Genomic DNA, 23,972 nt, shown 5'->3' on the forward strand with positions numbered 1-23,972 from the left:
GCTGTTGAACACAGATGGACGAATCTTAGCTGGCCGGCTGGTGGTTGCGGAGGTGGCGGCACAGCAGCCAACCAGCGGCGGCAGTAGCAGCAGCCATCCCCCCCCCCCAACCTCGTACCTATTTTGCCTATTTCCCTGACGGGCTTCATCTGTCCGTGTACATACTAAAATTTTTAGAAGGACGAATCTAAAACAACAACAACTACATACCCCCGTTTTCCTCACCTGTCTCACGTTTCACCGTAGGCAACATCTCTGCACTCTCCCGTTCGTAGTCTACCTGCAACATTCTATCAACATGTGTTTAACTGCCTCATCCTCACCACTCTCACACATCCTACAGAACTTGCTGCTCTCATTCCTCCACCTATACACTCGACTATTCATCTGCGGATTACGTTCGTACCTTAAACTACAGTTCACTTCCCATTCTTCTATCATAAAATAAATCACCCTTTGGCCTAACTTTACATAATATATAGCAGTCAATCGTACTCTTTGATCCCATACTTTGAAACCACTCTTCACTTCCTATATCTTGCACTCATTAGTTTATCTCTTAATTCTTCCATTTTCTTATTACACCAGCTTTCAATTCTCTCTCCCCCTCATCAGTCCTATACCTTCTCTAGTCTTTTGTTACACATCTTCCAGTTACTGTTATGCCTGGCCCATTCAACATCTTTCGTGCCCACTTGTTGTTACCCACTCTTTCTAGATTACTTCTACCTCAGCACACCTGTGGTCACTCTCTCTTCAAATGAGCTCCACCCTATCTCTCTTCTCACTGCCTCCATAGCTACATAGCCTACCTATTCATACCCAACGCTATCATTCCTATATCACGTCGACTGTCAAGTTAAAACAAAAAATAAAGGAGGGCGCTAAACCGATGTGTTACTTTCCACATATTATAATTCATCCACCTAGCTCGATCCCCTGTCAGTTCCCTTTCCTCATCAGCTTTTCATCCCTTCCATACTCTTGTCCATAGCAAGGATCTGGCTTTCATAAGGTACTGTACCAGCGTCAACCAAACCCTGAACCACGTGTACTTTTCACGCTAAATCCGTCCCTCGGCTTGATAAGAACAACTTTATCCATGACTACTGTATACCCTGTTTGATTGACCTGTGCAGCTGAGGCGTAAGGGGAGAGTAGGGTGTGTTTGAATCGCGGCTGCTGATTGGCCGCCGGTGATTTGAATCTACACCTCTTCTTATTTTAACACATACATATTCATATTCTTAATTTGCCTTCAATACAAGTCTATCTCTATCTATCTATATACCTAGGCTGCTTCCCCCAAGGAATGGGAGGTAGCCGAGACAGGACGACTCACTCTCCATTTACTCATCCATTCAAACACATTCATTCGCATCTTAGCCCCAAAGGGGAGAACGGACAGATCCTCACCGCATCACACCGCACAAGGGTCAACTGCGCAATGCAATCAGTGACATCCGCAGCAGGGCCCGACAGCAGAACTGGTTTACCCCTGCCACATCATAACAGACCCATCCCCTTACCCGCACCTGACATGACTAGCTGATCAGACCAAATGCGGGAGAATATCCCCTCAGGGCTGCGTCATCACTTATTCATTCACAGTTTCTCTCCATTTATTTCTGTCACGCACAGCCACTCTTCCTTGCTCAACAGACATCCCTCTCGCATCCAGCGCTCTCTTCACACTGTCCATCCATCCTATTCGTGGTCTCCCTCTCAGCCTTACACCTCTCACATCAGATCTAGTTATCTTTTTCACCAATCGTTCATTATCCATTCTCTCCATATGCCCAAACCATTGCAACACCCTCTGCTCAACTCTACCAGCCATCTCCCGAACAACTCCAGTTCTCCTTCGCACTTCATCATTTCGCACTCGATCCATACGTGTCACTCCACACATACTCCTCAGACATCTCATCTCCATTACATTCAAACTTTTCCTCTCTGCTACACCCACATTCCATGTTTCAGCCCCATATAATGCAGTCGGTACCACAACACCCTCATACAGCCTTCTCTTTACATCCATTCTAAGCGAACGACATTTAAACACTTTTTTCATTCCTCCCAGCACCTTTCCTACTTCATTTATTCTAAACTTCACTTCTGCATCTATTCTTCCATCCACAGCAACATGTGACCCTAGATATTCAAAACAATCTACCTCCTCAAACAACTCACCATTCAAAACTATATTCATCCCCCTACCATCTATCAACCTCGTACACTTCATCACTTTACTCTTATTCTCATTTACTTTCAATTTCCTCCTTTCACACACCCTTCCAAACTCCTCTACCAACTGTCTCAATCTCTCCTCTGAATCAGTCACCAGTGCAGTATCATCTGCAAACAGCAGCTGCTTCAGATTCCACTCTCCTCCATCAACATTTACCAGACTCAGACCACCTAAAACTCTTGCATTCACCTCCCTTACAACACCATCCATGTAAATATTAAACAACCAAGGCGACATCACACATCCCTGTCGCAGCCCCACTCTCACGGGAAACCAATCACTCACAGCATTTCCCACTCTTACACACGCTCTACTATTTACATAAAAACTTTTCACCCCTTTTAGTAACCTACCATCAAGTCCATACAATCTTAAAACAGTCCACAAAGCCTCCCTATCAATTCTATCATACGCTTTCTCTAAATCCATAAATGCCCAAAACACATCCTTGCCTTTCGCTAAATACTTTTCACACACTTGTCTCACAGCAAACACCTGATCAACGCATCCCCTCCCTATCCTAAAGCCACACTGCTCATCACTAATCACTCCCTCTGTACCCTCTCTAACTCTCATAATTAACACTCTACCATACACTTTACCTACAACACTCAACAGACTTATACCCCTAAAGCTAGTACATTCATACTTATCACCCTTGCCTTTATACAACGGGACCACACAAGCACTTGCCCAGTCAATTGGCACCATACCTTTCTCAAAGCACACATTCAACAATCTTACTAATCAGTCAACAATAGTCACTCCACCACCCTTCAGGCATTCCACAGCACACCCATCCATACCTGCAGCTTTCCCTGTTTTCATATCCTTTACTGCCTTCTCCACTTCTTCCTTCGTGATCAAAGAATCATTCAACTCTCCCAACACATTTATTCCTTGCACCCTTCCATCCGCCACAATCTCAGCCACCCTTTCCTCCTCTACATTTAACAATCTTTCAAAATACTCTGCCCATCTCTTCCTTACTGCATCCATCTCAATTAACATCCTTCCATCCTCTGCTTTTACTCGTTCTTCCTTCCCAGACTCTCCCTTTCGCACCCTTTTCACCTCCTTCCAAAACATTTTCTTATTCTGTTGAAAATTCTCTGTCAGCCGCCTACCCCACCTCTCATCTGCTGCCACTTTAGCATCACGCACAGCCCTTCTCGCTCTATTCCTCTTTTCCTTATACCTTTCATATGACATCTCATCCTTCCTCTGCAGCCACACTTCATATGCCCGTCTCTTCTCAGCCACAGCCATACTTACTTCCTCGCACCACCATTCACTTCCTTTTCTTACACCACCACCCACACGTCTCACACCACACACCTCTTCTGCATGCCCCACCACAGCACTCTTAAACAACTGCCATTCCTCCTCCACGCTGCCATTTTCCCGATCTTTCACTGCGTTCCACTCATCTTTCAATTTCTCCTGATACTCTATCTTTTTCTCTCTTTTATCCAACTCACTCACTTTCAAAACCTCCCTGCCACACCTAACCCTCCTAGCTCTCACCCATCTCTTACCTACTCTTAACTTTCCCTCCACCAGGTAGTGGTCAGACATACCTCCACCCTCCCCTCTCAGAACCCTCACATCCAACAATCTTCCTATTACATTCCTAGACACAACCACATAGTCCATCAAGGCTCTATCAACAACCCTTCCACCCTCCTGTCTCACCCATGTATACTTATAAATATCTTTCTTCTCAAACAGCGTATTCCCAATCACCATCTCTCGCTCAACACACATCGCTATCATTCGTTCCCCATTTTCATTTCTTCCAGGCACACCATGCATACCAACTACGCCTTCAACTGCTACATTTCCCACTCTAGCATTCAGATCTCCCATCATTACCACATTCACATTCGCTCCAAAACTCTGCAGACACTCATCAACATCATTCCAGAAAGACTCCCTCTCTTGTTCATCCCTTTCACTACCAGGCCCATATGCACTCACAAACACCCACAATTCACGTTCAAATTTCGCTTTCACCCACATCAGTCTCGATGACACCTCCTTCCATTCAATCACACACTGCTGTACTTCCGGACTCACTAACAAGGCCACACCTTCTCTTGCCCTTCCTCTATCAACACCTGACAATCTTCCATTCACACTTCCAAACATAGATTCCCCCTTCCCTTTCATCTTCGTTTCACTCAAAGCTAACACATCCAACTTTCTTCTCACAAACATTCTCCCAATCTCCTCCCTTTTAGCCTCAATTGTACTACATCCACGCACATTCATAGACCCAATCTTCAGGGTACGGGGATAACTCCATCCCTCATCCCTTTCTCTGGCCTGTCTCTTTTTAGGAACTAAAAAACAGAGGAGGGGGTCCCTAGTCCCCTCACCCCGCCCCTTTTAGTCGCCTTTTACGACACGCAGGGAATACGGTGGCAGTATTCTTCCTAACACAACCTGGCCGCAGAGTAGTAGTACCACCCCATAGTGCGGCCAGATTGTGTCCCCCCCGCCACAGGGGGGACACAATACAAGTAGCCAGATTAAATATGGAATAGTTTCTGAAAAGGAAGAGGTCAAAATTAGCTTTAAAAGATTACTATTATCAAAGAAAATTAAACTTGATTTTAAAGCTTTATAAAACGATGAATGATATTTGGAGTAAATTATCAACCCATGACGTTCACCAACGTCCGCATGTTGCACTACACTACATCCACCCCCGGTGTACACCTACGTCCGCATGTTGCACTATAACATCCACTCACAGTGTACACTTACGTTCGCATGTTGCAGTACAACACATGAATGCATTTATTTCAATGACATCATCGGCGGCCAATCAGCAGCCGACGATTATAGTGTTGGTTATGCCTACTGATGGAAAACAAAATGGGCTGCTGTGCAATCCACCTCTTTAACTTATTCATAGGGCAGATGCAGTGAGGCGCTTAGACTAGGTACCTATCTCCATAACTTACTCATCTGAGCCTGTGGCGCGTTATTCATCCGCTGTTCTGGGATACAAAGGAAGGCGCCAACTGACCGCACCGTTTTCTAACCCTTGCGCCAATCGGGCCGATAGCTCAGCAGCTATTTAACTAACCATGCAGCTACCGTGGCTGGATTCTTAGAAGGAAAACATAATGTCGCAATCCTGCTCCATTTGGTATATGAGGTATCTGTGGCCGAATTATATGCAGATTTCAAGGTATACAAAAGAAATGTAAAGGAATGATATGATCTGCAAAAATTTCCTGTTTGATATGCCTGACAACATGGTGGCCGACTAGGATGCCATTGCTCTCCGCACAGACCTATTAAGTTACCGCCCGCCTTTAGAAGGCGGAGCGATAATGGTTTTGCCTGCCTGTGTGTGTGTGTGTGTGTGTGTGTGTGTGTGTGTGTGTGTGTGTGTGTGTGTGTGTGTGTGTGTGTTCCCATTATATTTCATGAACGGCTTGAGCTATCATCATGAAACCTTCAGGGTATTAAGACAGCCAAAATCTTGGACGAATTCGAAAATGGGCACTCGGGGTCAAGGTCACCAAAATAGCTGCCCGAGGTCAACTAGTTTTTATCGCCCGCCCTTAGCACCATTGTATCCCATGAACAGGCTGAGCTATCAACATGGAACCTTCAGGCTATCAAGATATGGTTTAAATCTTGGACTTGGCCAGCAGCATATTCTGGCGGGTGATTAGCTTTCGGTTCCCGAATGCTTTTCTTTATTTTTTCATGTTTTTACATCCTTGCTGTCCTTTTGTTTTGTTTTTGTTTTTTTTCCGGAATAAGGTTTGAATGATCTGAGGGTGTCATGTGTCGTCTTTGACGAAATTTAACGAAGATTATACTTATTTAATAAATCATAATGAAGCAAAAGCGAACACAGACCACTTATTTACGAAATATAAATGAAGCAAATAAGAATACGGAACACTTGTCAGTCATACATACTAATAACCATGCGACACCAGTCAATGGAGTAGGCTACAATGGACAACAAATTTTTGTCCATTTTATTCACATCTCGGCTATCACCACGTAAGTGCTTACTCATCACCTTGGTTAAACTGTTTCGTTTTTCAGTGGCAAATTATTACTTTTGGTAGCTTCACTTATAAAAGATATTATTCAGAACAAAATTTTTGAATACCAGCCTGCACACAACGGCGTAGCCAGATCTCCGTTAATATAGTGATGGGGGAGGAGCAGGTTGAGGCCATGTCCTATTACAGTATTAGGTTGAGCTACTCAGAAAATATGTCCATATTATTATGTATTCCGAAAATGCAAATGGGGGAGGGGGGCAGTGGGGTGCAAGGGTCTGACTGGGGACAGGCCCGGCCCTCTCCAGGCCATCTCCTCTTTCGGAGCTCATGTTTTTATTCATCTTTTCAGTGCTCAGACACTTCTGTAGCTGCACATGAGAATAATTCCTGACTGAAACTGAGTTGAAGCAAATCAGATTTCCATATACGTGCCTACATTACTTTCCACCAGCTACCGAGCAGTGCCAGAGCGCTTAGGCCAGCGGTAAGAGGTGACAGTACCGACATGTACTGGACGTGTTTTTACCATATTAACAGCTCCACAGATCAGTGAGTGAACTCATAAATTTTATAGCAACAATGCCCAAAGGCCATGGAAGATGGAGAATGTGATACTAATACATACTATTATTACTATTATTATTATTATTATTATTTTCGGGGACACGTGTCCAGGTGCCCCTGCCATCCTGAATCCGCCAGTGCTTGCTTCAGAAGATTACGGACGACAACAGGACTCGACAATATCTCATGAGGTTCATGGTAGACAGTCACCCCAACCATCTCTTCTCACATCAGTAAAAAAAAAGAAAGAAAAAAAAAAAAAAAAAACTTTTGCACCTACAGGTCTGAACTCACCTAGATTCGGTTGTGCAGTTGCAGTTTTATTCAATAAAAATTCATATTTGACGAACGGCCTGTGCTTTACAATATTTTGTGGAAATGAAAAACTATTCCCATATACAGTATTTTCAGTTTTAATTTTAAAATTAAATGATATTTAATTTGATTACAAAAAAGAATGAGATAAACTATTTAATATTCGTAAGTTAATCACCCCATGTCTGGAAGATGGATGAATATGATAAAAGAAAGTATGGAAACGCCCGACATGAAAATCTGGAAGCTAAAGACACAAAACAAGACATAGGAAACCTCTGATGTCCACACCCACCCTGTGACATCGGAAGGGGAAAGAACTATTTACGACGGAGACGAAAGAGTAAACCCCAAGGGTCCCTCCCTCCGTACACTCTGGTCCGGGTAAAGTCTGTTGATGTACAAACTTCCGAGTGCCTTCATAAAAACTATGGCGTTGTCTCCCTGGGGGAAGTCCCCCCTGTGGGGGAGATGGCCACTCGGGTGTCCAATCTTGTCTAAAACATGGACGGGGTGGACATCTTCGAGTATGCAAAATTTCGAGTTAAGTTAAAAACCATGACCGTGCTGAAAGGTTTTGTCCAGGACCTCCGGGGGCCACCCTCCTCCCCACAGGGAGTGGCGTCTGAGGATCTCATCCTGCCTAAGATGTTGTCCCAATAAAGATCTACCATGTGGAAAATTTTATAGACTTAGGTAAAAAAAAAAAAAAAAAAAAAAAAAAACTGTGGCACTGTCTTCCTTGGGGCCGTTCCTCACCCCACCCATGGGGTGGTGGTGGTCGTCATGGGGGGAGGGGGGGGACTCCCATCCAGCCCAAAACGAGACCCGGTAACCTCCTACCAACGTGCAATATTATTTACTGTATGGCCTTGTATAATGGCTTTGCCGGGACCCAACCGCACCCTCCATCATGAGGAACGATCCTCGATGGTTTCGAATTTCATGAAAAAAAGATCGTGCATAACGACTTGGTTCGAGATCATCGGGGGTCACCGCCCCAAAGGGGGTTCCATCCGCCAAAAAATCTGGCCTGTGGTCTACCACGTCCCATAAGGCCTGGGCCCTATTAAAAATCTACTGTAACTCAGTGAGTGGGGGAGGGAGAGAGAGAAATAGGACTGGCACAGGTATAAGCACTGTATCTGGTTATTCCTATGGGTGCGGCAAAAATTATAAAGGATAGAAATGGATGAATAAAGTATGTATGAAGATGAACATGGCAAGAGTTCTACAGTACCTAGTTATCAACCTGGTATGTCGATGGAACAGAAAAGTTTTATTCCACTGGTGCTGATGAAGCGCATCGAAAAAGACGAGTGCTTTATTTGTGCATGGGCAATGCTTGTGGGGTGGAGCCGAGAATTCCGAGTGCTTGAGTGGTGTTGGAGTAGGAATGGATTTTTGGCCTTCACTAAGCCCTCTGTTGAAAAATATGCTACTTTTATGCATACCTTTTCATCTAGCTGGATCCCACTCAACCTAACTTTAATGGAAAATCGGGCAAGGAGGATAATGATTAATGGTTACTGCGCGGCCTTGAGAAAAGACTCATATGCTGGTCAATGGAATTGAGAATATTACATTTATTAAGAAATACATAAATATAATGAGATGTACAGACGTGAAGGACATAGTTACCTTAGAGGACAACTCAAAAGCAAAGTTTCAGTAGGGAAGCCACCTTCTGAAGGGGAATTTTAGGGCTTCACAGCTCCTCAAAGAGTAATACGAGACTGAGTATCTCTTGAAGGGGAGCTAGGATGTTTCGCAGCTCTATGGAGAAGAATGAAGGACTCTAAGGAGCACTGTAACTCTGTGAGGGGGTAGAGGACCGCCTTTCTTCTGACTGTTCCTCCAACCGCGCCTTCTCCACCTGGTCGAGGACGAACTGTGGGATCTCGTGTGGGAACTCTGGCGCCACCGGCAAGAAGCTGGACTGAGGCTGGAAGCCGTTCTCGTCAGCCACGTAACTCATCTCGAACAGCTGACCATCCGGCAAAGTGAAGCTGTGTGGAGGCAGGCACGTCAGGAACACGGGCAACAAGAGATTATTAATTATATGCAAACGAAATATAAATCAAGAAACTACATACACGCAAGGCATATGATGTAACTGTATATAAGTGATATTATCAGCATCACAGGTGTGATGTCACGCTACAAAACAATCATCCTCATAATCATCATCATCATGACTATTTTTTCTACCAAAGGATACAGGCAAGATAAGATAAAATAACCAAGAAAAGAGATTGGGAGAACTATCAGCGACACGCCCAGTGAAATGGGACAGGTCAATTACACATTTAAAGTTTCCCTGAATTCTTGCTCCACCTCACTAAACTAACCATCTGCATAATTATATCATGGGAGTATTTTTCTTTATCGATGAGCTACACAAACACTTGTCAGATGGAGTCAGTCTGCCGACTATTAGGCTAAAAATGCGGTGCCAAACTCCTGTAGTGTCGTTCTCCGTACTATAATTCATGCAACCAGTTATTTCCCATTTCAGTTCCACAGACTCATCAACTCGTTTCTCACACGCTCATTTACTATATCCATCCATCTCTTTTGCCTATCAAGGTTCCTCCCACCCTCAGACATTCTCAAATACTCGTATTCACTTTCCACAATCCCATCTTCATCCATTTTCTCCGCATGACTTTGCCCTTTACGCACACTTTATTTTACCCTCTCATGAACAGACTTCTTTATTCCACATCTTTCCCTAATCACTTCACTTCTTTCCCTGTGCACTCTGAGGACACCACAAACATATTCCTTAATAATCCAATTACCTCAACTCTTACTCTCGACGTTTGGCTCTCATCCATAGCAAAGAAATACCCATTCGTTACTGTGGGGCACAAACACCTTCATGCATTCCTCTTGCGCCTCTCACGCATCCCTCTTGATTAGTATCAATGGTTTGAGTAGCATCAGCTTGAGTCACACTAGAGTAAGCCACTCTGAACCACACGTTAACAAGAATGAGTCACTCAGAGTCACACTAGAATTGGCCGTCCTGGAGTAAACTTTAATTACCGTAGTTAATTTGAACCACTCTGAGTCATGTTAGAAGGAGTCCACTGAGTCACACACACACACACACACACACACACACACACACACACACACACAATAACAGACTATCTCCGGCTGACCACATCAGCGAGAAGGTACGGAACATGTATACACTGCTTGCAAATATGAGAATAGCATTCACATACATAAATGAAGACATGCTAAGAAGGATAATAACATCATTCATTAGACCAACCCTGGAATATGCATCAATAGTCTGGAGTCCTCATCTCAAAAAGCATATAGACAAGATTGAAAAAGTTCAAAGGGCCGCTACAAGATGGATACCAAGCTTAAGGGACCTAAGCTACGAAGAAAGACTAAATAAACTGAATCTACCGACACTACAGGAGAGAAGGAAAAGAGGTGACATGATAATGCTATATAAGTGCATATCAGGAAAGGAGAAAATAGATATAAATGATTACTTAACATATGGAGAAGCATCAGCAAGAGGACACTGCAAAAAACTGCATAAGAAGAGAGGTGATAAAGACGTAAGGAAATTCAGTTTCCCAAACAGAGCAATTGATCAATGGAATGCACTACCGAATGAAATAGTGTGTGCCAAAACAATTCACAAATTTAAGGATATGTACGATAAATATGGTCTAAGACACGGGACAATACGAGCTTGACTCATTCCTGTAAAGATACAATTAGGTAAGTACAATTAGGTAAGTATACACACACTCACGAGAATGAGCCACGCTTACGTACACAAAAATGAGCCACTAACAGTTATCAGAATAAGCCACGCCAACTCACACAAATATGAGCCACTATGAGTTCCATATCACAATGAGCCACGCTTACTCACACAAATATGAGCCACTAACAGTTCCATATCAGAATGAGCCACGCTTACTCACACAAATATGAGCCACTAACAGTTCCATATCAGAATGAGCCACGCTTACTAACACAAATATGAGCCACTAACAGTTCCATATCAGAATGAGCCACGCTTACTAACACAAATATGAGCCACTAACAGTTCCCTATCAGAATGAGGTACTCTGAGCCACACACACACGAGAATTAGCCACTCTGACCCACACACACTCAAGAGAAGACACTCCGAGCCACTCACACTCACGAGAGGGAGCTACTCTGAGCCACACACACTCACTAGAATGAGCCACTCTGAGCCAAATACACTCACGAGAAAGAGCCACTATGAGTCACTCACACTCACAAGAATGAGCCACTCTGAACCACATACACCCACGACAACGACCCACTTTGAGCCACACACACTCACGAGGATAAGCCACTCTAAGCCACACACACTCACGAGAATGAGCCACTCTGAGCCACACACACTCACGAGAATAAGCCACTCTGAGCCACACACACTCACGAAAATGTGCCACTTTGAGCCACACGCACTCAAGAGAAGCGGCCACTCAGAGCCACTCACACTCACAAGAATGAGCCACTCTGAGCCATACACACTCACAAGAATGAGCCACTCTGAGCCACATACACTCACGAGAATGAGCCACTCTGAGCCACACACGCTCACGAGAATAAGCCACTCTGAGCTACACACACTCACGAGAATGAGCCAATCACACTCACGAGAATGAGTCACTCTGAGCCACACACACTAACGAGAATGAGCCACTCTGAGCCACACACACTCACGAGAATGAGCCAATCACACTCACGAGAATAAGCCACACACACTCACGAGAATAAGCCAATCACACTCACGAGAATGAGCCACTCTGAGCCACACACACTCACGAGAATGAGCCAATCACACTAACGAGAATGAGCCACTCTGAGCCACACACACTCACGAGAATGAGTCAATCACACTCACGAGAATGAGTCACTCTGAGCCACACACACTCACGAGAATAAGCCACTCTGAGCCACACACACTCACGAGAATGAGCCACTCTGAGCCACACACACTCACGAGAATAAGCCACTCTGAGCCACACACACTCACGAGAATAAGCCACTCTGAGCCGCACACACTCACGAGAATGAGCCACTCTGAGCCAAACACACTCATGAGAATGAGCCACTCTGAGCCACACACACACTCACGAGAATGAGCCACATACACTTACGAGAATAAGCCACTCTGAGCCACACACACTTACGCGAATGAGCCACACACACTCACGAGAATGAGCCACACACACTCACGAGAATGAGCCACTTTGAGCCACACACACTTACGCGAATGAGCCACACACACTTACGCAAATGAGCCACACACACTCACGAGAATGAGCCACACACACTCACGAGAATGAGCCACTCTGAGCCACATATACTCACGAGAATGAGCCACTCTGAGCCACATATACTCACGAGAATGAGCCACTCTGAGCCACATACACTCACGAGAATGAGCCACTTTGAGCCACACACACTCACGAGAATGAGCCACTCTGAGCCACACACACTCACGAGAATGAGCCACTCTGAGCCACACACACTCACGAGAATGAGCCACTCTGAGCCACAAACACTCACGAGAATAAGCCACTCTGAGCCACACACACTCACGAGAATGAGCCACTCTGAGCCGCAAACACTCACGAGAATAAGCCACTCTGAGCCACACACACTCACGAGAATGAGCCACTCTGAGCCACAAACACTCACGAGAATAAGCCACTCTGAGCCACACACACTCACGAGAATGAGCCACTCTGAGCCACAAACACTCACGAGAATAAGCCACTCTGAGCCACACACACTAACAAGAATGAGCCACTCTGAGCCACACACACTCACGAGAATGAGCCACTCTGAGTCACACACACTCACGAGAATGAGCCACTCTGAGCCACATACACTCATGAGAATAAGCCACTCTGAGCCACACACACTCACGAGAATAAGTCACTCTGAGCCACACACACTCACGAGAATGAGCCACTCTGAGCCACATACACTCATGAGAATAAGCCACTCTGAGTCACACACACTCACGAGAATGAGCCACTCTGAGCCACATACACTCACGAGAATAAGTCAATCTGAGCCACACACACTCACGAGAATGAGCCACTCTGAGCCACATACACTCATCAGAATAAGCCACACACACTCATGAGAATGAGCCACTCTGAGCCACATACACTCACGAGAATAAGTCACTCTGAGCCACACACACTCACGAGAATGAGCCACTCTGAGCCACACACACTCACGAGAATAAGCCACTCTGAGCCACACACACTCACGAGAATGAGCCACTCTGAGTCACATACACTCACGAGAATAAGTCACTCTGAGCCACATACACTCACGAGAATAAGTCACTCTGAGCCACACACACTCACGAGAATGAGCCACTCTGAGCCACGCCGCCCTCCTGGGAGCCCACGTCCTCGAGGGCCTGTCCTGTCTCGGATCGCGAGATGCCGTCCTCGGTCTCGACCTTAAAGGTGTAGTGCGAGGCGTCGTTCGCCATCTGCCGCTCGTCCACCAGGATGGCGGGAACCTCGCCTGACGCCGCCACCGCGTCGTAAGATGGTGCCGCCGCCGCCACCACCACCAGGCAGGAGAGCACAAACTGGGTGGGGGAAAGGCAGGGATTTGTGGTGGTTGCTTAACCCCGATCTGTTTGGCCGAGCAGACACGTGAGTGAGGCAGGGTGATGTGGTGGAGGAGAGGCGGGGAATGAGGCAGGGTGATGTGGTGGAGGAGAGGCAGGGAGTGAGACAGGGTGATGCAGTGGAGGAGAGACAGGGAGTGAAGCAGGGTGATGTGGTGGAGGAGAGGCGAGGAATGAGGCAAGGTGATGTGATGGAGGAGAGGCGAGGAATGAGGCAAGGTGATGTGGTGGAGGAGAGGCGGGGAATGAGGCAGGGTGATGTGGTGGAGGAGAGGCGAGGAATGAGGCAGGGTGATGTGGTGGAGGAGAGGTGGGGAATGAGGCAGGGTGATGTGGTGGAGGAGAGGTGGGGAATGAGGCAGGGTGATGTGGTGGAGGAGAGGTGGGGAATGAGGCAGGGTGATGTGGTGGAGGAGAGGTGGGGAATGAGGCAGGGTGATGTGGTGGAGGAGAGACAGGGAGTGAGGCAAGGTGATGTGGTGGAGGAGAGGCGGGGATTGAGGCAAGGTGATGTGGTGGAGGAGAGACAGGGAGTGAGGCAAGGTGATGTGGTGGAGGAGAGACAGGGAGTGAGGCAAGGTGATGTGGTGGAGGAGAGACAGGGAGTGAGGCAGGGTGATGTGGTGGAGGAGAGACAGGGAGTGAGGCAGGGTGATGTGGTGGAGGAGAGACAGGGAGTGAGGCAAGGTGATGTGGTGGAGGAGAGACAGGGAGTGAGGCAGGGTGATGTGGTGGAGGAGAGACAGGGAGTGAGGCAAGGTGATGTGGTGGAGGAGAGGAGGGGATTGAGGCAGGGTGATGTGGTGGAGGAGAGACAGGGAATGAGGCAGGGTGATGTGGTGCAGGAGAGGCGAGGAATGAGGCAAGGTGATGTGGTGAAGGAGAGACAGGGAGTGAGGCAGGGTGATGTGGTGGAGGAGAGGCGGGGAATGAGGCAGGGTGATGTGGTTGACAGGTATGGAGTGAGGCAGGGTGATGTGGTGGACAGGTAGGGAGTGAGGCAGGGTGACGTTGTGGAGAAGAGACAGTGAGTGAGGCAAGATGATGTGGTGGAGAGGCAGGGTGACCGTGGAGGAGGAATGGCAGGGAGTGAGTCGGGTGATGTGGTGGAGGAGAAGCGGGGAGTGGGCAGGGTGATGTGGTGGAGAGATATGGAGTGAGTCAGGGTGATTGTGGTGGAGGAGAGGCTGGAAGTGAGGGAGGGTGATGTGGTGGAGAAGAGGCAGGGAGTGAGGCAAGGTGACTGTGGTGGAGGAGAGACAAGAAGTGAGGCAAGGTGATTGTAGTGAAGGAGAGTCAGGGAGTGAGGCAGAGTGACTGTGGTGGAGGAGAGATAGGAAGTGAGGCAAGGTGATTGTAGTGGAGGAGAGTCAGGGAGTGAGGCAGGGTGACTGGTGGGGGAGAGTCAAGGAATGAGGCAAGGTGATTGTGGTGGAGAAGAGTCAGGAAGTGAAGCGTGGTGATTGTGGTGGAGGAGAGGTAGGGTAATCTGAGTGGATGAGAGGATGGGAGGGAGGCAGAGTACTGTGGACAGAGGAAGAGTTAGGGAGTTGTTTGTTGTTGTGCGTAACCCCGGTCTGTCTGGCTGAGCAGATACGTCGACCACAAATAAGCAGCATCTTGTGTGGGACTGTCCTACATGTACACTATATACACCATGTAGGGATCCGGGGCATCTTTATTACAGACAATGCCTGACCTATGGCCGGACCAGATCCTTGACACGGCGAGGTGCAAGGAAATATGAGGCTTGGCTCCCGGGTGGACGACGCAGCTGCCCTAGTCTGGGTACACAGCGCCACGCGTAAGGTCCTCGTCAGCGTCAGAGGAAGGTGAGGCCAGGTAATGTAGGTGAAGAAGAGGCAGGCGGTGCGGCAGGAAAATCTCGGTGATAGCAGGGACGAAGTAGGACAACTTAATGAGGCAGGATAATGTGGGTGGAGGAGGAGCAGGGAGTGAAGCAGGGTAATGTGCGTGGAGGATAGGTAGGGAGTGAGGCTGGATGATGTAGGTGAAGGAGAGCCAGGACAATCTGGGTGAAGGGGAAAGGTAATGTAGGCAAAACAATCTGAGTTATGAAAGGGGGAAGCAGTCGCTCAGAAACTCAGACTATCTATATCAAAGCTACTGAACGGTGAAAGAAAAGCCCTTATTTCCCCCCTCGGGACGTTGAGACCCTAGGCTAAGTTTCCAGAGTCTAGAATATATAAGAGTAAGTGACAACGTATCCCCTTGATTTAATTTTGAAAGATTAAACACCCAAGTCACCTCTGGGAGACTCGAACCATTGCTCGCAAGGCAAGGGCATAATTTCAACATCAACAGTCTACTGTTAACCCACCAGATATTGATGTGATAACTGAGGAGCAACAACCTAATCAGACCTAGCAGTTTAACTTTAATATACACATCAAACACCGGATAATTATATAAACCCATCATAAATAGTAATCAAGGACATATCCACCGTTTTATTTGTAAATCATGCCCGTGTTTAATGTGGAAATGTTACACGAGAGTTTTTCGATAGTAAAGCATTCATAAAATCTAAATATGAATATAATTCAGTGCATTGAATCTACAGAGTGAGAGAGAGAGAGAGAGAGAGAGTAGGATAGGTGATCTCTTACAAGCTGCATGTCAGGAGTGCTGATGTAAAGTGTACCTAGAGCCTGAGGGACAGCCCTTATATAGTGCCTCCGGTATGGCCGGCACTCCCCCCACCCCCCCACGCCCACTCTTACTCACCTCACACTGGTAACCTCTCGATAGGCAAAGTCACTCTACCCAACCCTGTCTAATGTCAAATGAGGGGGTTGTTGGGTATGGATGCTATATTACAATGCTATATTTATTTTCCACGTCACAAGACAGCATGGTGGTGAAAGCAGAGATTAGCATTGTGGTCCCTTAATGCCTTTCTAGGGCGTCTCTACGCAAGGAATGTCAATGCCGTACTGTGTGCCGCAAAAAGTTGAATTTCTTCGTAAATCTTCTTGGGTACATATCAGTCGCTGCTTATAGACGACTTTATAGCACCTCTCACGATATACGGGTTTGAGGGTATTATTTTTGTACCAGTCTCCGCCAACACTACCTTCACCAAAACGCTCACTTTCAATATCACCGTTTTCAATACCTCCACCATCACTATTGCAACCATCCTCATACCTCCAGACTTGCCAATACCACTATTATCACTACGGTACTACTACTTATTATCGCCAGCCTCACTACCAACGCCGCACTGACCACCTCCACGATCATTACTACCATTATTATCACCTTAATTAAAAACCGTTAGCCTTACTTCGATCCCTACCATGGTCAACATCACTAGCGCAACCACCACCAGAATCATCATTAGCATCACTAACCATATGCATCCTCACTATCACTCGCAGCAACCATCTCTATTGTCAGTTCCATCACCAACATTTCCACTTGCCCCACAACCACCAGTACTTTTGCCTCCACCATAGCCACCAGTACAACCTTCATCAAAACGATTGCCATTAAAATTATCATCACTATCGCCGTCTTCCTCATACCATGATCATCGCTATTCTTGCCACCATTACCAACAATGCCAACTTTACCACAGTCAAAACCACCATCCAAACGACCGTCATGCGTGGTGCTCCCTACCTCACAACCCCCACCGTCACATCTCCTGTCATTGTCACCATTATTCTCACCGCCACTATCCTACCACAGTAACCATCATTATAACAGCCTGCTGCATCACATCTTGAACACTATCTTTACCAACATCACTACCGCCACAAACATCACCCCTGACAACATTACAGTAACCATCTTCACAGACCTCGCTGCTGCATTACACTAGGTCAGTGTATCAGTAGTTCCATTGGCCATGCCACCTTGGTCAAGCTGAACCACGTAACAAAACAGAATCCTGAGCAGTGACTGGATGGGCACATTCGAAAGCAATAATTGGTATCCCCTACTCCCCGAAGCCAAAAGCCACATCCCGTTAAATGCTAACGGGTAATCGAACAAACCAGACCCAGTTGTTTCAGAACTATACATTCGTTGTTTTGCACCGTACACAAACAGCTCTGTTGAACACACACAAGTTTGCAGTGCTGAGAGGTTAGAAGTGACGCTACTGTTTTCCTACTTCGTGTGAATAAGAGTACTCACCTGAACTACTACGAATTTTTTCAGGTAGTAAAATACTTACAGAGATTCTTTATGAATACATTACTTCGGCCAACGAGTTGGATTTTTCATATTGATATTCTGAGAGTGTCATCAGGATTCTGACGAAAAACTGAGAATGAAAAAATGGTTATACATTTCTGAAGATTCTCTTTGGTGTAGTTGCATATATTATTTTGACCATTTGCCTTTCGCATGCATTTCTGTCAAGTGATTCAGTGGTCCGACGTTGGAGAGAATATAATCTAAACCCTAGAGCAGACCGTAGCCTCAGAGGGTTAAGCAAGTCTGTGTGTAGAAGGTGATATAGGGAAAGGGCAGGTGGGTAGGTGACGAGGTGAAAATTGATAATGATGGTGATTAAGAGATACGTGATGGGGATGGTGGGGTGCAAGCACACACAAGTGTGTGTGTGTCTGTAAGCATACGCGTTTTTCTGTTTGTGCATGTGTCCTCTTCGTGTGTGTGTGTGTGTGTGTGTGTGTGTGTGTGTGTGTGTGTGTGTGTGTGTCATAAGTGTGTTTATAACAGTATTCAGATTTTTTTTTTTCACCATCAAGATATTCAGTAATACAGGTATATTGGTCATTTCCCATGGAACTGTAGATATATAATGAGGTAAGACAGTAGATAATATAATGACACGTATCTGAAATAATGAAAGATTGTAGCATTAACTTTTCCTCAATTAAGTCAGGTAGTCAGCCAATAGTGGGGCAAGACGTCTTGGGTAGGATACGTGAACAGCAACTACAGTATAGTCACATAATGATCAAACAGTATTACACGAAACTAAATAAACGTGGGTCACACTATCAACACGGGAAGAAGCACCCTTATTTATAATCTGTGTTTCGCACAGGGTAGCCTCTCTGCCTGAGAAAATAACCACTCCGTTAAGGATTTGGGCGTCAAGGCAAAGCAGAGACACAAGGGTTTGCAGACATGGTTACCTCATAATTCTCTGTCTGTCTCTGTCTCTGTCTGTCTATCAGTCTGTCTGTCTCTCTTTTAATATACACTGTGTACACAGCTTGCCATACAGCACAAACATGTTTCTGCTTGCATCTACCGATATTTGGTAGCGATAAGAGAACTTTCATGACTAAATCAATTATTAAAACACACACACACACACACACACACACACACACACACACACACACACACACACACACACACACACACGAGCAGGTTTCAGTCTCGTTCTTGACCTATCACTCTCGCGTCCCCATCACTCACATACACACACATGATCTTTCTCACATTTTTTTACTTCACTTACAAACAAAGATCTTACGAAAATACTTTTGTTATTTTTCTCAAGTTGGAAACACTGTAAAAACACGGTCGTTTCAGAAATTGTAAGATTCTAATGCCATCATCTTTGTCATTATTATTTATTCTAGTTTTTTTCCTTATCCTTGACAAGATACTCTTCCTCAGTTCCTCTTTCACCTTTACCACAACCTCAGGGCTACATCATGCCCAATATTCAGACATCCAGAAGGAAATGGGCCTTGACTCTAAATTTCTTTTATATTTCCTGCTTCAAAGTGCTTCACTGCGTTCGCTTCCTTCCCGTACAAACAAAGTATTGTATCCTTGGAAGAATATATAAATAAATCATAGCATGCCGTGGAAAACTTTCCAACGGTTTAATCATATACAGGCGTGGCAGACATGGACTAATAGCCTTGCGGAATTGGCAAGGTCGGTTGCTTCTCTCTCAGCCTCTTTAGGAACCGAGTGGAAGGAAAGGAGGGGACGGATAGAAAGGGTCGAAACAGAGGATATCAAGAAGAAATAATCACGTAAATCGTAATTATCATCATCTTTAATTCTTCATTGCTGGTATTTTCCATGTAAATGAATAAAATTATTTAGCATCAGGCAGAGTAACTGTAACAAATTTGCAGAAAGTAATGCACAAGTGATGGCATTTATATTAATCATTAAAAAACTATTCTGTCCCTCAGCTTTCCTGTTAACCCAGTTAAGTGGTAGCAAAGCACAGTAACATGCGTAATATCATCCACAGGACAAATAATCCTGTTTTATACACTGTAGTTATAAAATTTTGTGAGCTCTACTGCAGGACCGGCCATTCTTCTAGGAGACAGTGAGTGAAAGTCAGAATTTATCCTTTCCTGTGCTGGCTAAGTACGATGGTGAAGGGCTGGAAGTAGTGAGTGTGATATGTATGAGTCAGTGTTATAATAGATGTGTTTGTGTGTATCAGAATCTCTATGCATAAGCCATCGGTTCGGTCCAAGATGATGCAGATATTTGCAAGCATAGCAAAGAACACCCACCAACACTCATGTCAAATGTCTGCGATAGGTTAGATTTTGAACGCTGGACCCACGGTACACGCAGATCGCCAAGTCTTGTATAGATGCCAGTGACTCATGTTTATTAAATCTATACTTTTCATAATGCAAGAAATACAAACAGTTAACTAAAACTCAGAAATATCAGAGTAATGTTATTGTTGGAGTTACTACGAAAAATAAGAAGAAAGACTCTGCAAGGGAATTATTGGTCAGAAATCAACTGATGAAAGCGATAAATTCCTAATCAGATATTGGAGTCTGTGACGGACTGCAGGGATGTCTTTCCATACGTTTTCTTAAGTTAGAATTCCATCGGTTCAGATCGATAACATATGCTGTACCGTGCAGAGTCTGACTCACACATGAACATTACAGCTTTTCGTCTTAGGCTTACATCATTCCATATAAACATCCCTCCTCAGTCGCACTGAACCAGTAAGGGAAAAGGTTAGTTTCAGCATACACTCTCCCTCTGAGATGAAGGTCTGATTCTAACGTGGATCTCACATCAACTGTAATGTAATGCCGTTACGAGTGCAGATGCCTGTGTGGAAAGGATTCTGGCTAGGTGGGTAGCAGAAATGATAAATCAATAAAACACTGCCTATAATTCTTGTTGATGAATTGTTGCAAATGTTGCTAATATAAGAGTCAGCGCGGGGAGAAATGTAAGAGTGAGGCAGGGTGTGGAAAGTGAGGCAGGGTGTAGGAAGGGTGAGGAAGTAAATACGAAGCGTGTGGCAGGGTGGGGAAAGAGTGAGAGTGGCTGTGGGAAGGGTGACCAGGGTGTGGAAAGGGTAAAGCAGGGTGTGGGAAGGGTTAGGCAGGGTGTGGGAAGGGTTAGGCAGGATGTGGGAAGGGTGAAGAAGGGAATACCAAGGGTGAGGCAAATAGTGTGTGGGAAGAGTAAGGCAGGGCGTGGAAAGAGTTAGGTAGTGTGTGGGAAGGAAGAGGCAGGTGTGGGAAGGGTGGGGCAGACTGGCTGTGGAGGACAGGCAGGGTGTAGGAAGAGAGGGGCAGGCACGGTGTAGGAAGGGTGGGGCAAGGAGGGTGTGGGAAGGATGGGGCAGGCAGGGTGTGGGAAGGATGGGGCAGGCGGGGTGTAGGAAGGGTGGGGCAGGCGGGGCGAACGAAGGGTGAGGTAGATAGGGTGTAGAAAGGGTGGGGCAGGCAGGGTGTAGGAAGGGTGAGCGGGTGTGGGAAAGGTGAGGCATGGTGTGGGAAGGTTGAAGTGAAACGTTGGAAAGGTGGAGGCAAAAGCGAGCAGGATGAAGCAGGTGTGTGTGTGTGTGTGTGTGTGTGTGTGTGTGTGTGTGTGTGTGTGTGTGTGTGTGTGTGTGTGTGTGTGTGTGTGTGTGTGTGTGTGTGTGTGTGTGTGTGTGTGTGTGTGTGTGTGTGTGTGTGTGTGTGTGTGTGAGAGAGAGAGAGAGAGAGAGAGAGAGAGAGAGAGAGAGAAGATTGGGGGAAGGGTGTTCAGAGAGAAGAGCAAGAAGAGGGCGAGATCGCGTGGAAATGACGGAGAGTTAGGTAGTGCGTGTAATAAGGTTGCAGTGAGATGCGGGAATGATGCAGAGTTAGGTAGAGTGTGGGATGTAGGGTTGGGGGTGGGTTAAATGTGGAGTGAGGTGTGGGAAGGGTGGAATGTATAGGTGTTGGCGATGGGTAGGATGTGGAGGGTTTGGTATGGTGGAGTGAGGCTGGCTGTACCCACCGTGTTGTGCTGTGTACAGCGACCCTCACCTCTTCATGCCTGTCACTCACACGTACCCCGTCCTCTGCTCACACAAGCCCACCTGTCTCCTACCTCCAATATATAATCATTACAACTGTTAATATATATTGACAAACGGGGACTGTACTGTATAATTATGACAAAATAATGCTTCATTATCACTGCCTCCAGTAGTGTCTACACGATCGATCAACCATTTGCAGTCTCATAACGTTAACAAGTTTCATTACTCCTAACAAGTTTCATTACTCCTATACCTCCCGATGCTAGTATTCTACCCAGAGGACACCTCTTGTAATCCAGGTGGCCTTCAGTTGCATAACGTTTTAATGATTTCATTCTTGTTACCGTTGAGAAATTGTATTCAGTATAGAAAAGACCTTTCGCAGTGAAAGGATTAATAATTTCCCTGTAAATGATGTCGTTCGATTCCCAGACCAGGTGCCGATATTGGTTTTGAAAGTGGGGCAAATATTTTATCCAAATGCCAATATTAACCTCATCGTAAATCACAACTTCAATTCCTGGTATTTCCTGTCAAGAGCTGCTAGAAATGTCGTATCCTCTCTTAAATGACAGGTCTGTAAATGTCAGATTCATCAACATCCGGGGAATTCAATTTCCATACTGAAAATTCTTGAATAAAACAACAAGGAAAGTTCACATTAGAAAACATCGTAAATATAAAAATAATAAAACATAGTAAATTTCCGGTCAGCTGTATTTCACGTGCCATGACCTAATGATATTTAAGATGTTGTCCTCGAATTCCAATGCTTTCTAAAATATGCCATTAAGGTGTGGTTGGTCGCGACTGGACGTGTTTCGTGGTGGGATATTGAGTGGACTGGTTGGTGACTTGTGCCTTGACCCTCCCTTGTACCGCCTCGCCTCTCTTATCCCACCCAGTCCTGTAGGTCACTGTGACTGCTGTACTGGATGTCACTACGCCATTCATGTACCCAATGGTTTGTCAATCCAGTTTCCTTTGCCTGTATGTCACTGTACCATTCCTGATTAACCTGGTGGCCATGGCGAAGGGTCTGTATCTCACACACCATGTCATCCTCTTTCACCAGTTTGTTCGTCATACTTCATTTGCTTTATCACCTTCGCACCCATTATACCTCATTACCTTCGTTCTGTCTCTCTCTTTCTCTCTTCTTTCTTTCCGGCTGCTCCTTCTCATTCTTCTGATCACCCTTTCTATCTTTTTTCCCTCTTCTTCCCATCTCTCCCCCTCCTTTGTGCTTATTCGTTCCCTTCTCAGTCCCTCTTCTTTACTCTTCCCCTATCCTCACTTATTCGCTACGTCCCTCTATATCCTCCTCTCTACCGCCCATCTCCCACTGTCCCCTTATTTCTTCATTTAAACACTCCTCTTCTTACTATCACAAAAAAAATCGTAAAATCATTCTCCGTTTCTCTTTTCGCGGTCTTCAGTGCTGTCTCGTAAAACTACTGACATTACAACTCAGTTAACAACCAGAGGTAATGTGGGTAGTGAACTGATGACATTGACTCAGCAGTGGTCTCCTTGCATCCTGAGTGAAAAGGGTGGTCCGGGTTCAGTGGTCATGGGGATACTACTTGGCGAAGTTCCCTGTTCGCCACTTTCACTTTTCATCCCCCCACAAACATTTCCATGCTTTTCTTTCCTTTAACTTTAGCTCGGTTCATTACAAGCTGTTCTTAACATTATTGTATAATTACCCTCTCGCATTGTTCCACCAAAAATTTTAAGTCTCTGCCTAAACCCCTTATTTTCCTGCTTCAAAAGATATTTCTCTTGATTTACAGATATCATCCGTCATTACTGTGATCCTACATACTACAGTGGCCGTCTATGTAGTGACTACAAATCTGA

At 45.7% G+C, this 23,972-nt stretch overlaps 1 protein-coding gene across 1 annotated transcript; it reads right to left on the reverse strand.

Annotated features, from left to right (window-relative positions):
* Positions 1 to 8,971: 8,971 nt before the first annotated feature.
* LOC145412403 (cuticle protein CP14.6-like) lies at positions 8,972 to 23,196 on the reverse strand. Its single transcript, XM_080282290.1, has 3 exons — positions 23,011 to 23,196; positions 13,578 to 13,810; positions 8,972 to 9,182 (listed from the first exon to the last, which is right to left on the reverse strand). The coding sequence occupies exons 1-3, from the start codon at positions 23,194 to 23,196 to the stop codon at positions 8,972 to 8,974; spliced, it is 630 nt and encodes a 209-aa protein (XP_080138416.1).
* Positions 23,197 to 23,972: the final 776 nt, after the last annotated feature.

This window comes from Coenobita brevimanus, chromosome 93 (genome assembly GCF_032717465.1).
Source record: "Coenobita brevimanus isolate Jiangsu-jjx chromosome 93, ASM3271746v2, whole genome shotgun sequence".
Lineage (NCBI taxonomy): Eukaryota > Metazoa > Arthropoda > Malacostraca > Decapoda > Coenobitidae > Coenobita > Coenobita brevimanus.